Here is a 23,770-nt window from a genome sequence, read left to right on the forward strand (position 1 = left end):
CCAACAAACACATAGCGCTCCTTTCTTTCTGAGCCCTCCCATGGGCCCAAACGTCAGTTTATCACCACAAATGGGGTATTGCCGCACTCAGGACAAATTGGGGAACAAAATGGGGTATTTTGTTCCCTGTGAAAATAGGACATTTTGATCATAAATTACATCTTATTGGAAAAAATGTCATTTTTTTTATTTCACAGCCCAATTAAAATAGGTGCTGTGAAAAAACAGTGTGGTCAAAATGATAACAACAGCCATAAATTAATTCCTTGAGGGGTGTAGTTTCCAAAATCGGGTCACTATTGGGGGATTCCTACTGTTTTGGCACCTCAACACCTCTTCAAACCTGGCATGCTGCCTAAAATATATTCTAATAAAAAAGGGGCCTCAAAATGCACTAGGTGCTTCTTTACTTCTAGGGCTTGTGTTTTATTCCAGGAGCGCAGTAGAGCCACATGTGGGACGTTTCTAAAAACTGCAAAATCTGGACAATACATATTTAGTAGTGTTTCTCTGGTAAAACCTTTCGTGTTACACCAAAAAAATTGAATAAAATTTAAATTCAGCAAGAAAAATGAAATTTGCAAATTTCACCTCCACTTTGCTTTAATTCCTGTGAAATGCCTGAAGGGTTAAAAAAAATTCTAAATGCTGTTTTGAATACTTTGAGGGGTCTAGTTTTTAAAATGGGGTGTTTTAAGGGGGTTTCTAATACATAGGCCCCTCAAAGCCACTTCAGAACTGAAGAGGTACCTTAAAAAAAAGGCTTTTGAAATTTTCTTTAAAAAAAAGAGAAATTACTGTTTATGTTCTAAGCCTTGTAACGTCCAAGAAAAATAAAATAATGTTCAAAAAACTATGCCAATCCAAAGTAGACATATGGGAAATGTGACCTAGTAACTATTTTGGGTGGTATAACCGTCTGTTTTACAAGCAGATGCATTTAAATTCTGAAAAATGCTATTTTTTATAAATTTTCCCTAAATTTTCACCAATAAGCAGTGAATATATCGTCCAAATTTTACCACTAACATAAAGCCCAATGTGTCACGAGAAAACAATCTCAGAATCGCTTGGATAGGTTTAAGCATTCCGACGTTATTACCACATAAAGTGAAATATGTCAGATTTGAAAAATGGGCTCTGAGCCTTAAGGCCAAAACAAGGCTGCGTCCTTAAGGGGTTAAACAATAATAACTTTTCAACCGCTTTGAATATCCTAACTATTTTTACTTTGGTTTTAAGTACAAGACTTATGAGGCTTTCATTTTCTAGATTAGCTCCATCAATTCCATGTTTTACATTTTTATTATGAGCAGACAAATCACTAAAAATGGCAAAAAAATTATAAATATTTATCTATGTTACTTAAGCGTGTGTGTGTGTGTGTGTGTGTGGATGTATATATATATATATATATATATATACTGTTGCAGCTCTTTAACAGTTAGCCTTCTTCACTCTCCAGGAGAGAGAAGAAGACTAAAGAGTTAAACGAGCACACTGGCTCAGTTATCTCTGGGCAGAAGCGAAGGAGGGAGAAGGAGGGGGGAGGTGCCGACACACATGGGGGAGGGAGAAAAGTGCAGACTGCTTCATTGTGAGCAGAACTGCATTTGTAACTTTAGTTTAATTTAAAAAAATGCATGTTTGTTTTATGAAACTAAGTCAAAGAGGTGTCGGCACTTGTAGAGAGAGCCGACAAATAGATTAGTGCAGAGTTGCTCACGCTGAAGCAGCTTCTGCTCTCATTAAACCCCAATGCACGATGCAAACATCTATATACTTGCTAACCGCATGGGGCATCGGCAGTTAGAACATGTGTGTGTGTGTGTGTGTGTGTGTGTATATATATATATATATATATATATATATATATATATATATATATATATATATATATTTTACGGATCCTGCGATACCTGTAATGTTAACTTTTATTTTTTTAACATTGCTTTAAGGAAAAAATGGGAAAAGTTATTTATTAACTTTTAATATATATTTTTTGTTTACTGTTTACTTTTTTTATTAGTCCCCCTGGAGGACTTGAACCAGCGATCGCTTGCATTATATAGTGCAATACTAATTTATTGCAGTATATCGTGATACTCACAGTCTCCTTTGAAGCCCTGCTGCATACATGTACGTGATATGTCGTTAAGGGGTTAGAGATCTTTTTGAACCAGTAAATAGCCTTCTGTTTCACTGGATGAATACCAATGGGAATTTTTTGGTTAGAGCCTAACCTTTAATGTGAGATTTATTTCCTTGTACCACGTTTGACTTATCAAATCCAGAGAATGGTCAGATTCCATTTCAACCCCTTGACGACACAGCCATTTTTCATTTTTTCTATTTTTTTCCTCCTCGCCCTTCCAAAAGCCATACCGTTTAAATTTTTCTGCCGGCATAACCGCATCTGGACTTGTTTTCTGCGGGATGAATTGTAGTTTTTAATAGCACCATTTAACCCTGTCCCGCTTCAGCCACTTTTGACCTTCCTGACAGAGCCTTATTTTTCAAATGTGACATGTCACTTTATGTGGTAATAACTTTGGAATGCTTTTACCTATCCATGTGATTCTGAGATTGTTTCTAGTGACCCATTGTACTTTAAGCTAGTGATAAAATTTGGTCGATACATTCAGTATTTAATTGTGAAAACACAAATTACAAAAATTAGCATTTTTCTAAATTTAAATGTATATGCTTGTAAAACAGATAGTAATACCACACAAAATAGTTGCTAATTAACATTTCCCATATGTCTACTTTAGATTTGCATCATTTTTTGAACATCCTTTTATTTTTCTAGGACGTTACAAAGCTTAGAAATGGACCAGTTCAGTTGTGAAGTGGCTTTGAGGGGCCTATTCATTGCAAACCCCCAAAATCACTCTATTTTAAAAACTTCACCCCTCAAAGTATTCAAAACAGCATTTAGAAAGTTTCTTAATCCTTTAGGCGTATCACAAGAATTAAAGCAAATTAGAGATGAAATTGACAAATTGTTATTTTTTTTGCAGAAATTCATTTGTAATCAATTTTTTTCGGTAACACAGACGGTTTTACCAGAGCATTGCAACTCAATATTGCCAAGATTCTGCAGTTTTCAGAAATATCCCATATGTGGCCCTAATGTGCTAATGGACTGAAACACAGGCCTCAGAAGCAAAGGAGCACCTAGAGGATTTTGGGGCCTTCTTTTTATTAGAATATATTTTAGGCACAGTGTCAGGTTTGAAGAGGTCTTGTGATAACAAAACACCCCCAAAAGAAACCATTTAGGAAACTACAACCCACAAGGAATTCATCTAAGGGTGTAGTGAGCATTTTGTCCCCACATGTGCTTCATACATTTTATTAAAATTTGGACGTGAAAATTAAAAATTTTAATTTTTTCCAATAAGATGTCGTTTTAGCTAAAAAAAACAACAACAATGTCCACAAGGAATAAAGAAGAAAAAGCCCCCTAACATTTGTAAAGCAACTTCACTGGAGTACGGAAATGCCCCATATATTGGGCACACGGCAAGGCTCAGAAGAGAAGGAGAGCCATTTGGCTTTTGGAGTACAGATTTTGCTGGATTGGTTTCTTGGCACCATGTCGCATTTGCAAAGCCCCTAAGGTACCAATACAGTGTAAACTACCCAAAATTTACTTCAGTTATGAAACTACACCTATTCAGAAATTAATCTAGGGGTGTAGTGAGCATTTTGACCCCACAGGTGTTTCTATCATTTTATTTAAATTGGGCAGTGAAAATAAAAAAAATTCCCTTTTCTTTAATAAGACTTAGCTTTAGCTCAAAATGTAAAATTTTCTCAACAAATAAAGGAATAAAAGCAACCCAAGATTTGTAAAGCCATTTCTCCCCAATACGGCAATACCCCATATGTGGTTGTAAACTGCTGTTTGGGCACAAAGTAGGGCTCAGAAGGGAAGGAGCGCCATTTTGCTTTTGGAATACAGATTTTGCTGCATTGGTTTCTGGGCGCTATGTCACATTTCCAAAGCCCCTGTGGGACCAAAACAGTGGAAACCCCCCAGAAGTGACCCCATTTTGGAAACCACACCCCTCAAGGAATTTACCTAGGGATGTAGTTAGCATGTTAACCCCGCAGGTGTTTTTTCAGAAATTACTGTGCACTCGATGTTGCAAAATAGGAATTTTTCCATAGATATGCAACTATGTGGTGCCCAGCTTGTGCCACCATAAGACAGCTCTCTATTATGCTGTGTTTCCCAGTTTTACAATTACCCTACATGTGGCCCTAATCTTTTGCCTGGACATTCACCAGGCTCAGTAGTGAAAGAGTACCATGTGAAATTGAGGCCTAATTTGGCGATTTACAAAATATTGGTTCATAATTGCAGAGGCTCTGATGTGAAATAATAAAAGTAACTCCTGAGAAGTTACCCCATTTTGGAAACTACGCCCCCAAGGCATTTATTAAGGGGGGGAGTGAACGTTTTCAACCCACAGGTCTTTTCCATACATGAATGTGCTGCGGATGGTGCAAAGTAAAAAAATTTTTTTTTTACCCAGATATGCCATTTCAGTGGCAAATATGTCGTGCCCAGCTTGTGCCACTGGAGACACACACCCCAAAAATTGTTAAAAGGATTCTTTCCTGTTTTCTGGCTCTGCTGCTCCTGCTATTATTATTGACCTTGCTTCATTTTGACCCTGGCTTTACTGACTATGCTCCTGCTCTGCGTTTGGTACCTCGTACACTCCTGGTTTGACTCGGCTCGTTCACTACTCCTGTTGCTCACGGTGTTGCCGTGGGCAACTGCCCCATTTCCCTTAGCTTCTGTGTACCCTTGTCTGTTTGTCTGTCGTACACATATTGAGCGTAGGGACCGTCTCCCAGTTGTACACCGTCGCCTAGGACGGGCCGTGCAAGTAGGCAGGGACTGAGTGGCGGGTAGAATAGGGCTCACCTGTCTGTCTCCCTACCCTGTCATTACAAATGCTTTCTGAGCATTCTATACTATATGAGAAATGTCTACTGCCTGGGTATTAGTAGAGAAAAAGTGTGCCAAATGGTCATGGAGGGATTCTTGGTGGTCGGGATGTTGGATAATAAAATCGCTTCGTTTCAACAGTAAAGGTGATGGTCAGATGAAACATTCGTTCATACCCTGAGTTATCGGGGCATGGCCAGTCCATGTAAAGCTACCAATAGAGGTACAGTGAGATTGTAGTAGGGCACATTTATCATCTAATAAAGAGTAAATCCTAGCACAAGAAAGGTTTGGCAAAGAGAAGAAATTGTAATGCCTCCCCCCATGCTGGCACCTCCACATATCATGGAACTACTCAGTTTTTATTTGTAATCTTCACCCCCTTGCCAAGCAGGAGGATGTAAAAATATGAGGGAAATGTTTTGTTGAGAATTTAGGGGTAGAGGCATATTCAATTTTTCAGCAAAGTTAGCCCCTCTTCCACAGTTTGAATGACTATTAATGATCCATTTCGAGAAACAACAAGTTTGATGGGGAAGCCCCAGTTGTACTGGACTTAGCGTTTGGGTGGATTTGTCTATTGACTTGGATGGTAGCAGAGAAAGAGGTCTGGAAACAGAATAGCAGTCCATACGGTGCCAGCAGAAAGCCTTTTTTTTGGTAAAAAGTGCACCCTAACAACGCTGTCCCTGAGAGCCTCAACGGGGGCTGCTCTCAATTTCGGTGGGACCCAACTATTGCTAGATCCATCTAGGAAAGCATTGGGACAAGATGTTTGAAGAGTTAGCGGAAATATAGGGCTAGATAGCAAAACCTGTTCCAGGATTCCGTTAACATTTACTGTATATTGTTGCACCATGATCAATCCTCCCCATCAATATCTTTGCTTTTGAGCCATTTGACTTTATCTTTCCAGCACATTGTGAGCATCAACAAGATCATAGTGAGCTGTGGGAAGTCCACTGTTTTGCACTCAAAGTAGGCCGTACGTGCCCTTATGTTATCTATATTTCCTTGCAACTGTTAGGCCAGGGAGGCTATGTTGTCACTAATATTGTACTGCAGAAGGACAAGCATTTCCTTAAGGGTATCCACTGAATTGGGAGAAATGAGGAGGGGAAATATGAAATGTCAACATTGTAAAGTAATTTAATTAATTCTACATATTAAAAATTGTGTTAGCAGGAAATATCAATCGATTTTGAAGGTGTGGATGGCAAAATTCAAAGTAGTGATTTTCATTTTTCAATGAGCGGGAAGACTTATGAAAATCTGGAGAAATACTTTAATGATTTGCTACCAAAAGTAAGTGGCAAATGCAAACATAGCAACCTACTCAATACACATACATTGTTTACCAAAGATCTTGCCTGCTCAATCATTACAGTGATATCATTGGTTTTATTTGAACTGTATCTGTATTTGTTAGATTTGTTAGATTTGTTTATTATCAGACATCTTGATAATCACTATAGGTATTGTAGCTATGACATCATCTGTATGACCATATGCCTAGTTTACAAGATGATTAGACTGGCAAACCAGCCTATTGAAAGTCTAAACATACTAAAGCTTTAAAAAAAATAAATGCCAGAATAGTCCGATAAGACCATAATTATAAAAGCCTTTTGTTTAAAATAAGTGTTCAAGAACAAGGTCCAAAGAATACATGCTGTATACCTAAAGTACATCTGTACTGTTCCTGACAGTACATATAAGATATTAATATTGCAGAGTATTGTTATAGAACCAGGGGTGTAGCTAAAGGCTCATGGGCCCCGGTGCAAGACTTCAGCTTGGGCCCCCCTATCCCTCCCCAACACCACCATCATTAGACCCCTGCGCGTGCCTATGCCCAGACGCTTTGCCCAACAGCCCCCATAGTATAGTGCCCCCACACAGTATAATGCTCCCATAGCTGCCCCCACACAGTATAAGGCCCCATACAGTATAATGCCCCCCATAACAGCCCCCATACAGTATAATGCCCCCTATATCAGCTCCCCATACAGTATGGTGCCCCCATAACAGCCCCCATACAGTATAATGCCCCCCATATCAGCTCCCCATACAGTATAGTGCCCCCCATATCAGCCCCCATACAGTATAATGCCCCCCATATCAGCCCCCATACAGTATAATGCCCCCCATATCAGCCCCCCATACAGTATAATGCCCCTCCATATCAGCTCCCCATACAGTATAATGCCCCTCCATATGAGCTCCCATACAGTATAATGCCCCCCATATGAGCTCACCATACAGTATAATGCCCCCCATATCAGCCCCCATGAAGTATAATGCTCCCCCATCTTATCAGCCCCCATGCCATATCAGCCCTCCATACAGTATAATGCCCCCATATGTGCATAATAGAAAAATAGCATAATTACTTACCTATCCTCGTTCCCATGCCGGGTGGAGGTTCCTTCGCCTCCTCCAGTGTGTGCTATGAGTGACTCAAACAGAGAAGAAAAAGAAACACGGTGCCACATCATACAAAGTAAAAGTTGGATTGGGTAAAGGAGCAAAATTGGTTAAATATAAGCTCACCTTAACCAATGGACACTGTGAGGTGTCACACAAGCATTGAGGCTGCTGCCAGGTCCAAAAACACAAACAAACACAGTTTGTTGTCCAAATTGGAAGTAGAGAGTAAAAACACGGACCACCGGCGCTGCGATTGTAGTCAGGAAATAAGGACCTTTAGACGGACATCACGGCAAAGTTTTAATGACAGAGGCTACGCGTTTCAACACCGGACTGGTGTCTTCATCTGGCCTGATGAAGACACCAGTCCGGTGTTGAAACGCGTAGCCTCTGTCATTAAAACTTTGCCGTGATGTCCGTCTAAAGGTCCTTATTTCCTGACTACAATCGCAGCGCCGGTGGTCCGTGTTTTTACTCTCTACTTCCTATGAGTGACTCGGCGCAGACAGGCGCGATGATGACGCTACAATCCGCCTGCCTGCGTCGAGATGCTCAGGGCACAGTGAATGCTGGAGCAAGGAGACGTCAGCTCCTTGCTCCAGCATTGAATGGAACTGGGACCTCGGTGAGTGACTCGCGCCCCCCGGAGGTCTTCACACGACCCCCCAGGGAAACGCGACTCACAGTTTGTAATGTATTGTGTTGTATTGTGCAGTTTGCGGTGGAGAGAGGAGGGGGGACTGTAATTTAACGGGCCACCCCCTCTCCACCGCAAACAGCACAATACAACACATTACAAGACAACACAACACATTACAATACATTACATTACAAGACAACACAATACAACACAAATCAACACAATATAGACTCTGCAGCTCATCTAGAGTCCTCCGCACCGACCCTTCCACTGCACTGGCTGGAAGACGTGTCACGTGACAACACGGTCACAAGGTACACGAAGTGTACCATGTGACCGTAAACAGGAAGTGCCAGCTTCACGGCACAGACAATTTATTTAATAACAAGCATGTTGTATGGCAACGGGGGCCCGTGGGCCCCCCAGGCTTAGGGGCCCGGTCTCAACTGCGACCGCTGCGACCCCAATAGCTATGCCACTGTATAGAACAGGTATCTCAGTGCCTATGGTCATTCCTTAAAGGGAACCCATCACCAGCATTTCACCTATTGAACTCTACTCACCCCTCGCTGGCCGATGCTGTCAAAAGTTCATTGCCGTTATCCCCTCTCCTAAACTCCTCCTTTCTCCAACCGTAAATAACGGTCTGCAAACATTTTGCACCTTTTATGGTAATAATCCGGCGGCATCGTTCATTCCTCATGCTATTCCTGCCCACCACCAATGCCGAAATCTTGTCTGGGATAGCGAGCATGCGCCGGCGATGTATCATCCGACACCCTTACTGCTTTGTCCGGGCCTTAAATCTAGTTACTGTGCATGCACCGCTTCGGTGTCCCATTGTGCTGTCAATCGAAAGTAAGGAGGCGGGGTTAACTCGGAAATGTTTGAGGAATGAAGATATGATTTTTTGGAATGAAGATATGACGCTTATGCTCATTAGCATACGATGCAGGAACACTAAAAAAGGGAATACTAAAGGTACAGAGCCTACTTAGAAGATAATTATGGGTTAAATAAAAATGACTTTAACACCCACTTTCACGAGGTATTGCTGGTTTAATAGGTAAAATGCTGGTGACAGGTTCCTACTTTTTGGCTTTTATTTTAGTGAGTTTTTAATAGAGGTAACAAAACAACGTCATTCCCTTGCTTTCCACAGTTATTAATGAATGGAACAGTTTTCGCAAGAATGTCCCCAGGGCAGAAATCAGCAATTATAGATGAATACCGAAAGCTTGAGTAAGTCTTGTTGTGTATAGTAAAATTTCACCTGGCAAGGCGAGGTGAACAGTGAAGATAAGGGTGATTATTGTTTCTTGAATGGTGTGTAGATGGAGACAATAGAGACTGCTGTAACCTAACCACCTAATCTCAGTCTCGAAAAACATTTGATAAGTATATAGTACTCAGAATAATAATAATAATTATAATAATAATTACATGATTCATCATTATTAATGCAAGATAATGTAATGATGAAATTATTATCTGGCTAATTTCATCCCTGCCTGTGACTTGTGTATGTTTGCATATGGCAATGAAAAAATAATAATCTTCCATATTTTTCAGCTACTATGTGGGAATGTGCGGAGATGGAGCTAATGACTGTGCGGTAAGTGCACAAATGTTGCAATTTATATAACTCATATTTGCTTTTGATGTTCTATAGGTAATATGCTTTTTCTTTTAAAACAAATCCACAATTTATTGGCACTGATTTTACTATTGTCATGTTATAGTGCCTCAACCTGGGCGAGACACTCATGCTGTGAGAGGGGAGGGAGAGCAGTGGGAGGGGGCAAGTATCTAGATAATAATGTGTTTTTTTTTTTAGATGTTGTAGCTATTTATTTTTTATTTGTAAAACCTACCCTGTGGCAGTCATATTAAAGACACACACTTTCTTCCTGTACTTCCTGCGTAGTCAGTACAGCAGTGTGTGCGTGCTTTATGGCACTGAAATAAATGGGAGTCAGTTGACATAGAAATCTCATAGATTTTTACAGTCTTCAGGAAGTGATTAACTACAGAGAGACCAGGGGAGTTGCATACAGATGTATACTTAGCATTGTGTGGAGTGCTGCTATACTACCTTATCTAGGTGTCCAGTAATACAATAGAGCTGTCATTAACTTGCCTCTTATGTTAATGAGACAATTCTCCTTATTCTGTGTTTGTATTTGCAGCAAAGCTGACAAGTGAACTGCAGAGAACAGGAAATATCAGTTGTGACTTGAGGACAAGTTAGCTCATAGAATTGCCATCTCCGGGGTAAGGCTTCGTTCACTTCTGTGTCAGGGCTCTGTTCATGGGTTCCGTCTGAGATTTCCGTCAGGGTAACCCATGAACGGAACTCTGACTGAAAGAAACGGAAACCATAGGTTTGGATGATGGATCCGGTGCAAATGGTTTCTATTTGTCTCCGTTGTGCAAGGGTTCCATCATTTTGACTCAATGAATAGCGCAGTCAACTACGGTATTGCTTCCGTCAAACCGAAGGAACCCTTGCACAACGGAGACAAACGGAAACCATTTGCAACGCATTCGTCACCATTGGAATCAATGGAGATGCAAACGGAAACCTATTTCAGTCAGGGTTCCATTCATGGGATCCCCTGACGGAAAGCTCAGACAGAAGCCCTGAACGGAGTCCTGACGCAGATGTGAATGAAGCCGAAGATGGTTGGAAAATTCTCACTCCAACACAGTGGAATAGGTTTAAAACTCTCCACAACCAAATGTATTGTCTCCAAATATCTTCAGGCAGTTCTTACAACACAGTGCAAAATAGACCCTAGGCCATATAGTTGACCTAGCCATCAAGATGAAAGGCCTAAAACCCAATAACTGAAACAATACACAGTTCATACCTTCATGGTTGTGACTCCCACAGGCATTGCAATGTTTTTTTTACCACTCTAGCAACCCACCAATTTTAAGGTTCTTTTAGTATTTGCACAGCTACACAGCTTATTGTTAGCGCGACCGGCGCTCCATTCATTTCTACGGAGCTGCTGACACAGACCCCGGGAGTCCGAGGTTTGTGATGGAGAACTTCAGGGGACTTTCAGTCCCCCGTTCTCCCTATCAATGCCAGCGATCACACATGTATCCCCTGTCCTGTGGATAGGGGATACATGTCTTTTGTTTAATGGCAGAGCGGGGAGATACCTCCCTGCTCTGCTGTAGTGTTCAGTGGCGTCCCGCTGTAGCAGCTGTAGCAGCCATAGCGGCTGCTAGCGGAGCCTCCGGCCATGGTGGGGGCCCGTGCCGGCGGGCGACACGGGCCCCCTCATGCCGTGGGCCCCATAACAGCCGCTACGGCTGCTATAGCGGTAGTTACGCCACTGGGTATAGTGTGCATTTTGACCCCACAGGTTTTTTTACTGAATTCAGTGGAATTAGGCTGTGAATGAAAATGTACAGTTTTTTTCTAATAAAATGTAGATTTAGCTCAGATTTTTCCATTTTCACAATAGATAAATGAGAAAAAAGCACCCCAAAATTTGCAACGTGAATACTTCTGAGCACGGCAATACCCCATACAGTGAAGGAAATAAGTATTTGATCCCTTGCTGATTTTGTAAGTTTGCCCACTGTCAAAGACATGAACAGTCTAGAATTTTTAGGCTAGGTTAATTTTACCAGTGAGAGATAGATTATCTAAAAAAAAAAACAGAAAATCACATTGTCAAAATTATATATATGTATTTGCATTGTGCACAGAGAAATAAGTATTTGATCCCTTTGGCAAACAAGACTTAATACTTGGTGGCAAAACCCTTGTTGGCAAGCACAACAGTCAGACGTTTTTTGTAGTTGATGATGAGGTTTGCACACATGTTAGATGGAATTTTGGCCCACTCCTCTTTGCAGATCATCTGTAAATCATTAAGATTTCGAGACTGTCACTTGGCAACTCGGATCTTCAGCTCCCTCCATAAGTTTTTGATGGGATTAAGGTCTGGAGACTGGCTAGGCCACTCCATGACCTTAATGTGCTTCTTTTTGAGCCACTCCTTTGTTGCCTTGGCTGTATGTTTCGGGTCATTGTCGTGCTGGAAGGCCCAGCCACGAGCCATTTTTAATGTCCTGGTGGAGGGAAGGAGGTTGTCACTCAGGATTTGACGGTACATGGCTCCATCCATTCTCCCATTGATGCGGTGAAGTAGTCATGTGCCCTTAGCAGAGAAACACCCCCAAAACATAATGTTTCCACTTCCATGCTTGACAGTGGGGACGGTGTTCTTTGGGTCATAGGCAGCATTTCTCTTCCTCCAAACACGGTGAGTTGAGATAATGCCAAAGAGCTCAATTTTAGTCCCATCTGACCACAGCACATTCTCCCAATCACTCTCAGAATCATCCAGATGTTCATTTGCAAACTTCAGACGGGCCTGTACATGTGCCTTCTTGAGCAGGGGGACCTTTTGCGGGCACTGCATGATTTTAATCCATTACGGCGTAATGTGTTACCAATGGTTTTCTTGGTGACTGTGGTCCCAGCTGCCTTGCGATCATTAACAAGTTCCCCCCCCCGTGTAGTTTTCGGCTGAGCTCTCACCTTCCTCAGGATCAAGGATACCCCACGAGGTGAGATTTTGCATGGAGCCCCAGATCGATGTCGATTGACAGTCATTTTGTATGTCTTCCATTTTCTTACTATTGCACCAACAGTTGTCTCCTTCTCACAAAGCGTCTTACTTATGGTTTTGTAGCCCATTCCAGCCTTGTGCAGGTCTATGATCTTGTCCCTGACATCCTTAGAAAGCTCTTTGGTCTTGCCCATGTTGTAGAGGTTAGAGTCAGACTGATTAATTGAGTCTGTGGACAGGAGTCTTTTATACAGGTGACCATATAAGACAGCTGTCTTTAATGCAGGCACCAAGTTGATTTGGAGCGTGTAACTGGTCTGGAGGAGGCTGAACTCTTAATGGTTGGTAGGGGATCAAATACTTATTTCTCTGTGCACAATGCAAATAAATATATATCATTTTGACAATGTGATTTTCTGTTGTTTTTTTTAGATAATCTATCTCTCACTGGTAAAATTAACCTAGCCTAAAAATTCTAGACTGTTCATGACTTTGACAGTGGGCAAACTTACAAAATCAGCAAGGGATCAAATACTTATTTCCTTCACTGTATGTGGTGATAAACTGCCGTTTGGACCCACGGCAAGGCTTAGAAGGGAAGGAGCACCATTTGGCTTTTGGAGCTAAAACTTGCTGGAATGGTTTGCGGTGCCATATATATATATATATATATATATATATATATATATCACATTTGCAAAGCACCTGCGGGACCAAATCAGTGAAAACCACCCAAAAGTGACTCCATTTGGGAAACTATACCCCTGGAGGAATTTATCGAGGGATATAGTGGGCATTTTGACCACACAGTTCAATTTTTACAAGGAAAAAAGGAGAAAAAGCACCCCAACATTTGAAAAGCAATTTCTCCTGATTACATAAATACGCCATATGTGGTAATAAACTGTTGTTTGAACACACAGCAGGGCTTAGAAGGGAAGAAGCACCATTTGGCACATTTTGCATCGCCATATCCTTTTTTATTTTTCTCCGCCGGAGCTGTGTTAGGGCTTATTTGTTGCAGGACAATCTGTAGTTTTCATTAGTACCATTTTGGGGTACAGGCAAATTTTTGATCACTTTTTATTCCATTTTTTGGCAAGCAAGGTGACCAAAAACCAGCAATTCTGACAAAGTTTTTTATTCTTTTTTTTTTTACAGCGTTCACCAAGCATTTTTTTTAGCGCCGTGTGAACAAGGCCTAAAAATTACAGGCCGTCATGCAAAAAACAAGCCATCATACAGCTCTGCCATTTGAATATGGAAAAACAAAAATGACTTTTTTCCATAAAACATGTTTTTATTGTACTAAAATTTGACAAAAAAATTTCATATTTGGTATTGCTGTATTTGTATTGACCCATGGAATAAAGTTAACTTGATAAACAGGAAAAAAAAACCTGCAAAAAAATAAATGGTGGAACAGCTGGGTATTTTGCATACACCCCAAAAATAAAATAAATAAAAGCTAATCAATAATTTATTTGTACCATAAAATGATGCCATTAAAAAATACAATTCATGCTGCAAAAATTAGCCCAGCTACCTCAATGGAAAAATAAGAAAATTATACTCTTGGAAAGTGACTATGAAAAAATTTGCCATAAATGTCTGATATATTCGGGTCCCACCTCTGGGACCCACACCTATCTCTAGAACAGGGCCTTCTAATGCTTCTGCTGGGCTCTGGCCACCGACTGACAAAGTGGCTGGGTCTTCCTTAAAGCAGCTGAGTGAATGGGAGTTACTGAAACAGCCTAGAATAGCGAGCAAAGCTGCTTCCGTAGCTCCCGAGTTTTGGAAACAGCGTATCTCATCATGCTATGCTGTTTCCATTACTCCTAATTATTCTGTGAGAATTCCGGAAACAGCAACGCAAAACGCGTTTTTCTGTTTCCCGAAAACCCGGCCACCTTGTCAGCCAGTGGCTGGAGCGTAGCAACAGCAGAAGGTAGGATGGTGGTCAGAAGGCCCTATTCTAGAGATAGAATAGAAATAGAATAGTGTGGGTCCTAGAAGTGGGACCCACATCTATCGGATATTTATGCCATATCCTGTGGATATGCCATAAATGTGCCAGATGGGAATACCCCTTTGAGGAATTAAGATTTACATGTCTCAAAATAAAAAGAACACTTGTGTAAACATGGTCTTAAATAGTAATAATAATCCCATACGTCTCAACAATCCCATTTTTCGCGAGATTGTCCCGCAATGCGGTCCTTAATGGGAGTGTTTATTCTGGTTGGTTTTATGGATTTTCCCAGGGTTTGCTTATACTCCTGTATAGTGTGTGATATGTACATTCGTTTTTTATTGTGGCTCAAGTTAAATAAAACAATGTAAGAAAAATAAGTTACGTTACGTTAATTGTGGGGGAAGGGGGTGCCAAAATGAATCTTTGCCCGTGTGCAGGAAAACCTATCTGGGTATTGCCGGTCCATTCAAAGTCTATGGCAGTGACGGAAACTACCAAGCACTGGGCTCAACAGTTTCCATTGGTGCCATATATATTGAAAATAGTGGGATGACGTATGCTCGACATCTCGTTACATTCACCTCCTCCTTGCTGCTACTAGGAATTGGTGACATGGGACCCCCATTCTGGCGATCGGTAGGGGTGCCAGCGGAACTCCAGTGGATAGATGATAACTTGTTATAACCAGAATACCCTTTTAATAGGGTTTGAAATGTTGAGAGGTATGTGGACTCTTATGTGAACAATAATTATTAAGTTGTTCTTTTAGGCTCTGAAAATGGCCAACGCTGGAATTTCTTTGTCGGTACAAGAGGCCTCAGTGGCTGCTCCTTTTAACTCTCACGTTACCAATATTCAGTGTGTCCCAGAATTACTCAAGTAAGCAAACTCACTTATAAGAAATCATCTTATGTCTTAGGGTATGTGCACACACACTAATTACGTCCGTAATTGACGGACGTATTTCGGCCGCAAGTACCGGACCGAACACAGTGCAGGGAGCCTGGCTCCTAGCATCATAGTTATGTACGACGCTAGGAGTCCTTGCCTCTCCGTGGAACTACTGTCCCGTACTGAAAACATGATTACAGTACGGGACAGTTGTCCTGCAGAGAGGCAGGGACTCCTAGCATCGTATATAACTATGATGCTAGGAGCCCGGCTCCCTGCACTGTGTTCGGTCCGGTACTTGCAGCCGAAATACGTCCGTCAATTACGGACGTAATTAGTGTGTGTGCACATACCCTTATATTGTTTTTCTTATGAGAGCATTGCTCCATAACAAACATGTTATTGGATAATGGATTAACAACGGTAAACTAGAATTATTTTTTTCCCTCTGCACCCTCCTGTGGTTGAACCTGGATGTTTGTCTTTTTAAACCATACTAGGGGCCTGTTCACATCAGCGTTCGGGTTCCGTTTGGGGTTTCCGTTCATCCAATCCATCAGAGGAACCTATAGCTTCCGTTTGCATTACCATTGTTTTCAATGGTAATTCTTCCGTTTCAGATGGTTTCCGTTTGCTTCCCTTCCATAAAGTTTCTATAGTAACTATAAAATATTACATTGAAAATAATTATGCTTATTTTCATAGTGTATTTCTATACTTAGATTTATTTTGCAATTTGCGGCAGTTCGCTCCTGACAATTTTATCTTAAGTAGGGGAGTTTAGAGGGAGGGTTGGGCCACCAGCGTCCCAACAAATTTACTATAGTTTGCACCAGAAATTGCCTCAAATTATAGCGGAAATCTACACCTGGTCATAGCTGGTGTAAGTTTCAGTTTGTAGCGCATGAACAGACCAAAATGCACATGATTTTCCTAATTAATTTAGCCCATCTTACTCCAGTGACCTTTTGTTTCAGTCTTAGTACATTCCCCCCAAATTTCTTTAAATAAAAGAGTTTGTTTTATATGTACAGGAATACTTTGATGCAAAATATGGAAAAGTATATAAAACTACGCTTAGGCCAGGATCACACATGCAGTTTTTGGTGCAGTTTTTGGCTTGCCTTAAATACAGGCATCTTTGGGATTATAATTGCAGTTATTACAGCGGATGCTGGGGGAGAGCCCCTGGCTGACTGGCTTTCCTCCCAATGTGTTTCCCACATAGACTCTTCACTGAAACTGTAGAAGCAGCAACATGAACCCCCAAATTCTGGTTTTGGGGAGGTGTACTTTAGGCATTCTGCGCCCTCTCTCATAAATGCAGATTACACGTCACTTTAAAGTGGCTCTGTCACCAGATTATAAGTGCCTTATCTCCTACATAATCTGATCGGCGCTATAATGTAGATAACAACAGTAGTTTTTATTTTGAAAAACGATCAATTTTGAGCAAGTTGTGAAAATTTTTGGATTTATGCTAATTAGTTCTTAATGACCAACTGGGCATTTTTTAACTCTTTACCAAGTGGGCGTTGTAAAGAGAAGTGTATGACGCTGACTAATCAGCGTCATACACTTCTCTTCATTCATTTATTTCACTGCATAGCGTGATCTCGCGAGATCACACTGTGGCGGAAATTCCTTCCACAGGTCCTTCACCAGAGCCGTAGAAGACTGAACAGACATCGCCTCCAACCGCTGCAGATTTGGATAAACGTCCTTGCACGGCTGGAGGACTTGTGGGAGGAAGTCCCGTCACAGCGTGATCTCGCGAGATCACGCTGTGCAGTAAAAGAAGCTGGGCATGAATGAAGAGAAGTGTATGACGCTGATTTGTCACTGATTGGTCAGCGTCATACACTTCTCTTTACAACGCGCACTTGGTAAACAGTTAAAAAACGCCCAGTTGGTCATTAAGAACTAATTAGCATAAATCTAAAATAGTTCATAACTTGCTCAAAAATTATCGTTTATCAAAATAAAAACAACTGTTATCTGCATTATAGCGCCGATCAGATTATGTAGGAGATAGGGAATTTATAATCTGGTTACAGAGCCTCTTTAAGGACTATTGCATGTTGGATTATGCAAATTTTACTGTACTTGCGTAATTTTACTGTACTGTACTGTACTTGCATAAAATCACAGACTTTTCACATTTCCACAATTTAGGGGTGATAATCCCTTAATATAGCCATAGAAAAATACTTCTAGCACTACTACTACTACTACTACTACTACTAATAATAATAATAATAATAATGTCCAGATAATTGTAATAAAATGCATACCATATTTACTATATTATTCTTTTTGTTTTCAGAGAAGGACGGGCAGCCCTTGTCACATCTTTCTGCATGTTTAAATACATGTCTATGTTTGGGTTAATTGAATACATCAACACTTTGCTCCTCTACTGGGTAACTGTTTATAAAACTATATATAAAAAAAACGAGTTTATTGTTTCTGTTTTACTAGATGTGGAGCAGACATGATACAAGCTGAAAGTTATAGCTATTAAAACATTCAAAAATATCAACATGTGCATTTGTGTCTTCCAGCAACGAAACATCTTTGGGAATAATCAGTTTCTAGTTCATGACTTTGCAGTCATGTTTGTCATTTTCTTAACAAGTAAGTAAATATTCCAATGCTTTTTTAAACATATAACCTACTAAAACAACTTTTTAAGGCCGTATTCACACGAGCGTTGCGCATCTCGGACGTGAAAAACGGTTGGCTCTGCGCTGCGGGATGCGAGGTCTCGCATCCCCCATAGATTAGAGTCTATGGAGGGCTGCGTGAAGCATGAAAAAATAGGACATGTCCTATTTTATCACGGACCCTTCAAACGATCCGTTGAAACAATGGCCGCGTGAACGGCCACATTGAATTACAAAGGTCTGTATGACGCCCGTTTTTTTAACGGCCGTCACACGGACGTTTAATACGCTCGTGTAAATAAGGCCTAAAGACAAGAAGATGATCTTTGAGCTAATACTAAATATAGAATTATCAGGTTTTAAGTTGTAAGTGCCATTTTGTTTTTATTATTTTTCCCAAATGAACACCTTTGTTTTTATGTAAATTCTGCCCAATATAATATAATATAATATAATATAATATTATATAATTAATCATTTGAGCCATTATCAGTTTAAAGGGGTTTTCCAGTCCCATAAAATTGTGATTGGTCGGGGTCCAACTACCAGCACCCTCACCGACCATCTGTTTTGAAGGGGCCACAGCTCTCGTACGATCACTGTTTCACCTTAAATTTCATAGCTCGTACTGTGAATGGTCGACACACTTGTATCGGCGGTTAGAGTATTACAGCCTTCTCCCATTCAGTTCAATGGGAGAAGACTGTAATACTGAGAAGTGCCGCTACAAGTGTGTCAGTGATTCACAGTCTGAGCAGTAAAGGAAACTAAGGGGAAGCAGCGCTCGTACGAGCACTTCGGCCCATTCAAAACAGCTGATCGGTGGGGGTGTTGGGAGTAGGCCATACATTTTATGGGACTGGAAAACCAGATTTAGGCCACATGCACACGGCCGTATTATGAAACTGTACAGGCTCTGAGTTGTACTAAGCCATAATCTGGCACCCATATAAATCTATGCGCCATACTGTACCTCCATATGCCTCCAATTTAATACAGAGGCAAATGTTGACTTTATCTCCATGTAGCCATAGATACACCGTGTGGCGCTTTAAGGCTTTGTGTACACGGCTCTGCCATGTGCATGATGTCAAAGTGAGATCCTTGTGGCTCGTTTATTTTATCTAGTACTGCTTAATATATTTGGCTCCCTTTTTGTTCTATGGCAACTCAAGGTCGATTCAGGTCCTCCATAAGCACGTCAGTAGCAATGACTGTAGGCATTTGTCCTTTTTGTGTCATTATTGACATAATAGATTTTGCGACAAGGAAATAATGTTATTGTGACACTGCTGTGTGTCTTCATTGAGCAATAGTACAAAATGATTGATATTCAACTTCTAAATGTCACCCATTCCATTTTTTGCAGTGAGTTCGACACCTGCATATCATAAACTAGCACCCTACAGACCACCAGGACAACTTATTTCTCCATCTATGCTGTTTTCTGTGGTGTACAATGTGCTTTTTACAATAGCTATGCAGACATATGCATTCCTCATAGTCCAGCAGCAACCGTGGTACAGCAATATTGATGTTTACAGGTAAAGATTTGGAATTGGATAGAAATACAATAAATAAAGTGTCACTTTTAGAGCATACTTTTCACTAAGGGCCTGTTCACATCAGAGTTTGGCTTCCATTTATTGGTTACATTTGACCTTTCTGTTGGAGGAACGGCTGAACGAAAAGCTGAATGGAAACCACAGCTTCTGTTTGCATTACCATTGATTTCAATGGTAACGCTTCCATTGCAGTTAGTATCCGTTTGTTTCTGTTCTGTAAAGTTGGAAAAAAGAAGGAGAACCTCCTATTCTATTATTTAAATTGACAATTCTTGCCCTGGTATGCACCACCAATGTGAGTCATAGAAATTATAGGTATGGGAAAGTAGGGCAAGAATAATAGATGTTATGTCGCCTTCAATTATAGTTTATATTGATACTGACAGTTATAGGAAAAGGAATGTCCAGTGCAATGTCTGCTTAGGTTGCACTGACAAGGCAATTTTGTTATAATATTTATTAGTATTTTTTATTTATTATTATTTTTACTTAGATTTTATTTTTTATTATTTAATATTACTGAGTTTCAAATCCCATCGATTAAAGACACCATCCTGTATGAATGGCTACATCCACATCAATGGGAAAAAGGAGGGAGTGCTCATTGAAGCTATGATGACGTGACTTCAGTGTTTAAACGTCCTCACACGAGGTTGCTTAAATTGAACCTCAGTCCATAAGGTCATATGGACATAACTTGCTGGTAGTGGCAGGCAGCTATGATGTAATAAGCCAGGAAAAGCTACACTTTCCCAGTTGGCGGCAATAGGTTTTGTGCCCGCCGTACAGGCAGATGGATCACAAAACACCCAGCCCGTGGTTAAGTGTAGCAATACTGCCCCTGTCAGCTATCACAGCGTCGCTGCTCTGAGTGTTCTCTATTGAGCAGCGAGACCAAGACCACAGCTTGGGTAGTCCTGCTGGCAGCTAGGATGTTTGCCGTGAGTGCTGTGTCGTCATCAGTGCTCGACGGCTAGGCGGCATGAGCAAGCGGTGTGAGCGCTATTCTCGCTCGCTCTCGCTGCAGTTAGAAGTCACTGTATAATTTCATATGCACATATGAGTTCCCCTAGAGGTGGCTTCAGGTAGCCACAGTTTTATCATTTACAGTATAAAGGGAAGCAGGGGACTTGGAGCTCACTGGGGGGACATTTATCATTATAGTTATGCCAGTTTTCTGGCATAAAGATGGCTGTTTCAGTTTGACATACTGTAAATGGCCTCTTCTCACTCTCCTTAGAACATGTCTTCTTTGACCAAAATGTGCACCTTTGTGTTCTCTGTGGAGGTTTAAATCTCTGTAGACAGAAAGCGGAGTCCTGCCATAAAATGTACTCTTCCTATATTGAGCCAATGTACATATTGGTGGGCTCTATGATCTATTCATTATAGAAGTGTTTGAACTCCTCACAATAATGTGACTGTGGTTATGAAATTAATTTGCTTGTGTTTAGAGTATATTATATTTACTTTTACATTAGATTTTTCCATGTTTTATATTATTTTGTGTACACTATATACTCGGATCCTGTTTGTCTTAAAGGCTATGTAAACCTACGAAAGCTAAAAAAAGGTCTATCAGTGTGTTTTGTTCAACTTTATAATTAGTTTTTATTAAAAATAATTTTTACTTTTTGAGATACAGCAGCTTTGTATTTTGTATACAGAGCAGCGGTATAGTCCGCTAAGACCTGAATCCGTCAGGTCTGCGGGACTGACAGGTTCAGTGTCAGCAGGTCCTGTATGTCTCCGCAGGATTCACCTGTAATTGATCACATCTAAGATATGAACTTAGATGTGATAGATAACAGGTGGATAATGCGTGTCAGAGACACACAGGACCTGCTGACACTGAACCCGTCAGTCCCACGGACCTGACGGGTAAAGGATTCAGCGTAAGATAGAGCTGCTCTGTATACAAAAAGTAAAAATTATTTTTTAATAAAAACTAATTATAAAGTTGCACAAAACACACTGATTAACCTTATTATTAAAATAAAATCTCTTTCAAGGGCTTAAATAGCCTTTAAGTATGTATATTAATAAGTGCAATAACTAAAATAAGTGATAAATTGTATTTTTGTGAATAATACTGTAATAAATTAGACTTTTATCATTATTAGCGCCTGTTATCCAGAAAACACAAGCTTAAACGTGAACCTTACTCATGATCTAATTTCGAAAAGAACTAAGAAGAACTATGAAAGTTTTGAGAACTCAACACTGTGGCTGCTCACTGCTGTGCACCTGGTGATCTTAGCCTTTGTGTTTTCTAAGGGAAAACCCTTCCGCAAACCACTGTATACAAACTGTGAGTGAATATACGAGAGAAAATATTTTCAAAGGGGAATTGTAACGTTTTCTGAAGATTATGTATTATTCTAATAATCTTTCTAATCAGATTATCCGGTATGGTTTTGATCCTAGATGTGCTAAGTGACTAAATACAATCTCTTCTTTTTATTTTTAGATATTTTTGTGGCGACACTAATAGTAGAATTTACCCTTACTTTGTTCTTTATATTTGCTGATTTCAAGAACATGTATGTTGTTTTGGAGGTAAACAGATTTTAACAACGTTATCAATGATTGTTTTATGAAAATATATTGATTGTTATTGTTATAAAACCCTTAATGATCTACATATTATTAAAATTGGTGCAATTTTGTTTTACAGCTTGTCTGTACACCCACAAGCTGGAGGGTCCACATGTTAGTAATGCTCATTATATGTCTTGTTGTGTCATTTATTGTAGAGGTCAGTATCATTATACAAATTTATGATATAATAATAAGATATTTTGAATTAATGGTTATATATTTGTGGTAATCAATATTTATTACCAATAGTTTAACACTGATATTATTTAAGTATCAAAATTCAAACATCTGGGAGATTACTATGGAATTGATATTTTATATCTATAATTGACAGTATCAAATATAGATATAAAACATTAAAAATAAGCTTAAAGAAACAGGGTTATCCCATTTTATGCCTGTTCAAATAGAAGGATTATTTTAAACAAATAAAAAAAGGAGAGCTGAAAATTAAAGGGGTATGGGGAGAAGGAGGAAAGAAGAGTTAGGAGATAATTATCTTTCTATCTTTAGTATGTTATTTTGAGTATGAATTATGCATGTAGTAATTTATTTTTAAATCTCAATAAAATTAGAGGAAAAATAAATAAAAAAATAGGATAATACAAACTTCACGGAAACTTCATATCAGGAATCCTTTGGCATCATTGTGCTTTTGTTAGATTATGTAGATAATAGAACTATGATACTGCTATATAATATCAAATGATGATTGTTTTTTTATTCTTCAGGAATTCATTCTGGATAACCGAGCTCTCTGGTTGGCTTTGAAGAGATGTCTTAAGTTAAAACCTGGTAGCAACTATAAAAAATTAAGGGCAATTTTAGAAGAGGATAAGCAGTGGCCGCCTATTGAAACTACAGTTTATGCTGAGAGCAAGATGACCAATGGAAATTCCAAAGAGTACTCCAACCCTGCTTTTCAAAACGACTTTGTTTAGAATGAAAATAAAGATAAATTAGTGGGAATAGAAAGTAAAAAAAGATCCGTTTTGGTAGTAAAGAAGGGCATTTTAGTTACTACAAGTGAAACCTACATTACACAAGCAGCAGAAATGACAAAATGTTATTGCTACATCTTCTGAGGAAATCTTAGTCTGTTTTCATTGCTTTCCTTTAGAGATTTAGGCCCTATTAACATCATATTAACATATCAGTAGGACTCCCAATGTATACCTCCGATGGTAGACTGCAACATATCCCACTTATAGGCATACAGTGGGATACGTTGTCCATTTAGCCACTTCTGCCTCTCTATAGAAACACTTGAGTCCTACTCATCACCAGCAGTTTGATCTCCTGAGATGAGCAGCAGAGCTTCAGAGCAGGGCATACTACAGAAAAGCTCTAATATCAGGGCAATGGGATTGTTGTTTGAGTGCTGATCCCACCATCTCTGACTCTGGGAACATGTACTAGCTCCATGGCATAG

At 40.0% G+C, this 23,770-nt stretch overlaps 1 protein-coding gene across 1 annotated transcript in view; it reads left to right on the top strand.

Annotated features, from left to right (window-relative positions):
• Positions 1–23,322, top strand: part of LOC142760897 (putative cation-transporting ATPase 13A4) — an 87,715-nt gene extending 64,393 nt beyond the window's left edge. The window contains exons 20-30 of the mRNA XM_075864067.1: positions 6,155–6,274; positions 9,202–9,281; positions 9,612–9,654; positions 15,385–15,494; positions 17,833–17,929; positions 18,071–18,143; positions 19,542–19,716; positions 21,861–22,048; positions 22,208–22,296; positions 22,415–22,495; positions 23,070–23,322. Of these exons, the coding sequence (XP_075720182.1) occupies positions 6,155–6,274; positions 9,202–9,281; positions 9,612–9,654; positions 15,385–15,494; positions 17,833–17,929; positions 18,071–18,143; positions 19,542–19,716; positions 21,861–22,048; positions 22,208–22,296; positions 22,415–22,495; positions 23,070–23,279 (1,266 nt within the window). The 3' untranslated portion in view covers positions 23,280–23,322. The remainder of the gene's footprint in view (positions 1–6,154; positions 6,275–9,201; positions 9,282–9,611; positions 9,655–15,384; positions 15,495–17,832; positions 17,930–18,070; positions 18,144–19,541; positions 19,717–21,860; positions 22,049–22,207; positions 22,297–22,414; positions 22,496–23,069) is intronic.
• The last annotated feature ends 448 nt before the right edge of the window (positions 23,323–23,770 follow it).

The sequence above is a fragment of the Rhinoderma darwinii genome, chromosome 4 (genome assembly GCF_050947455.1).
Source record: "Rhinoderma darwinii isolate aRhiDar2 chromosome 4, aRhiDar2.hap1, whole genome shotgun sequence".
NCBI lineage: Eukaryota > Metazoa > Chordata > Amphibia > Anura > Rhinodermatidae > Rhinoderma > Rhinoderma darwinii.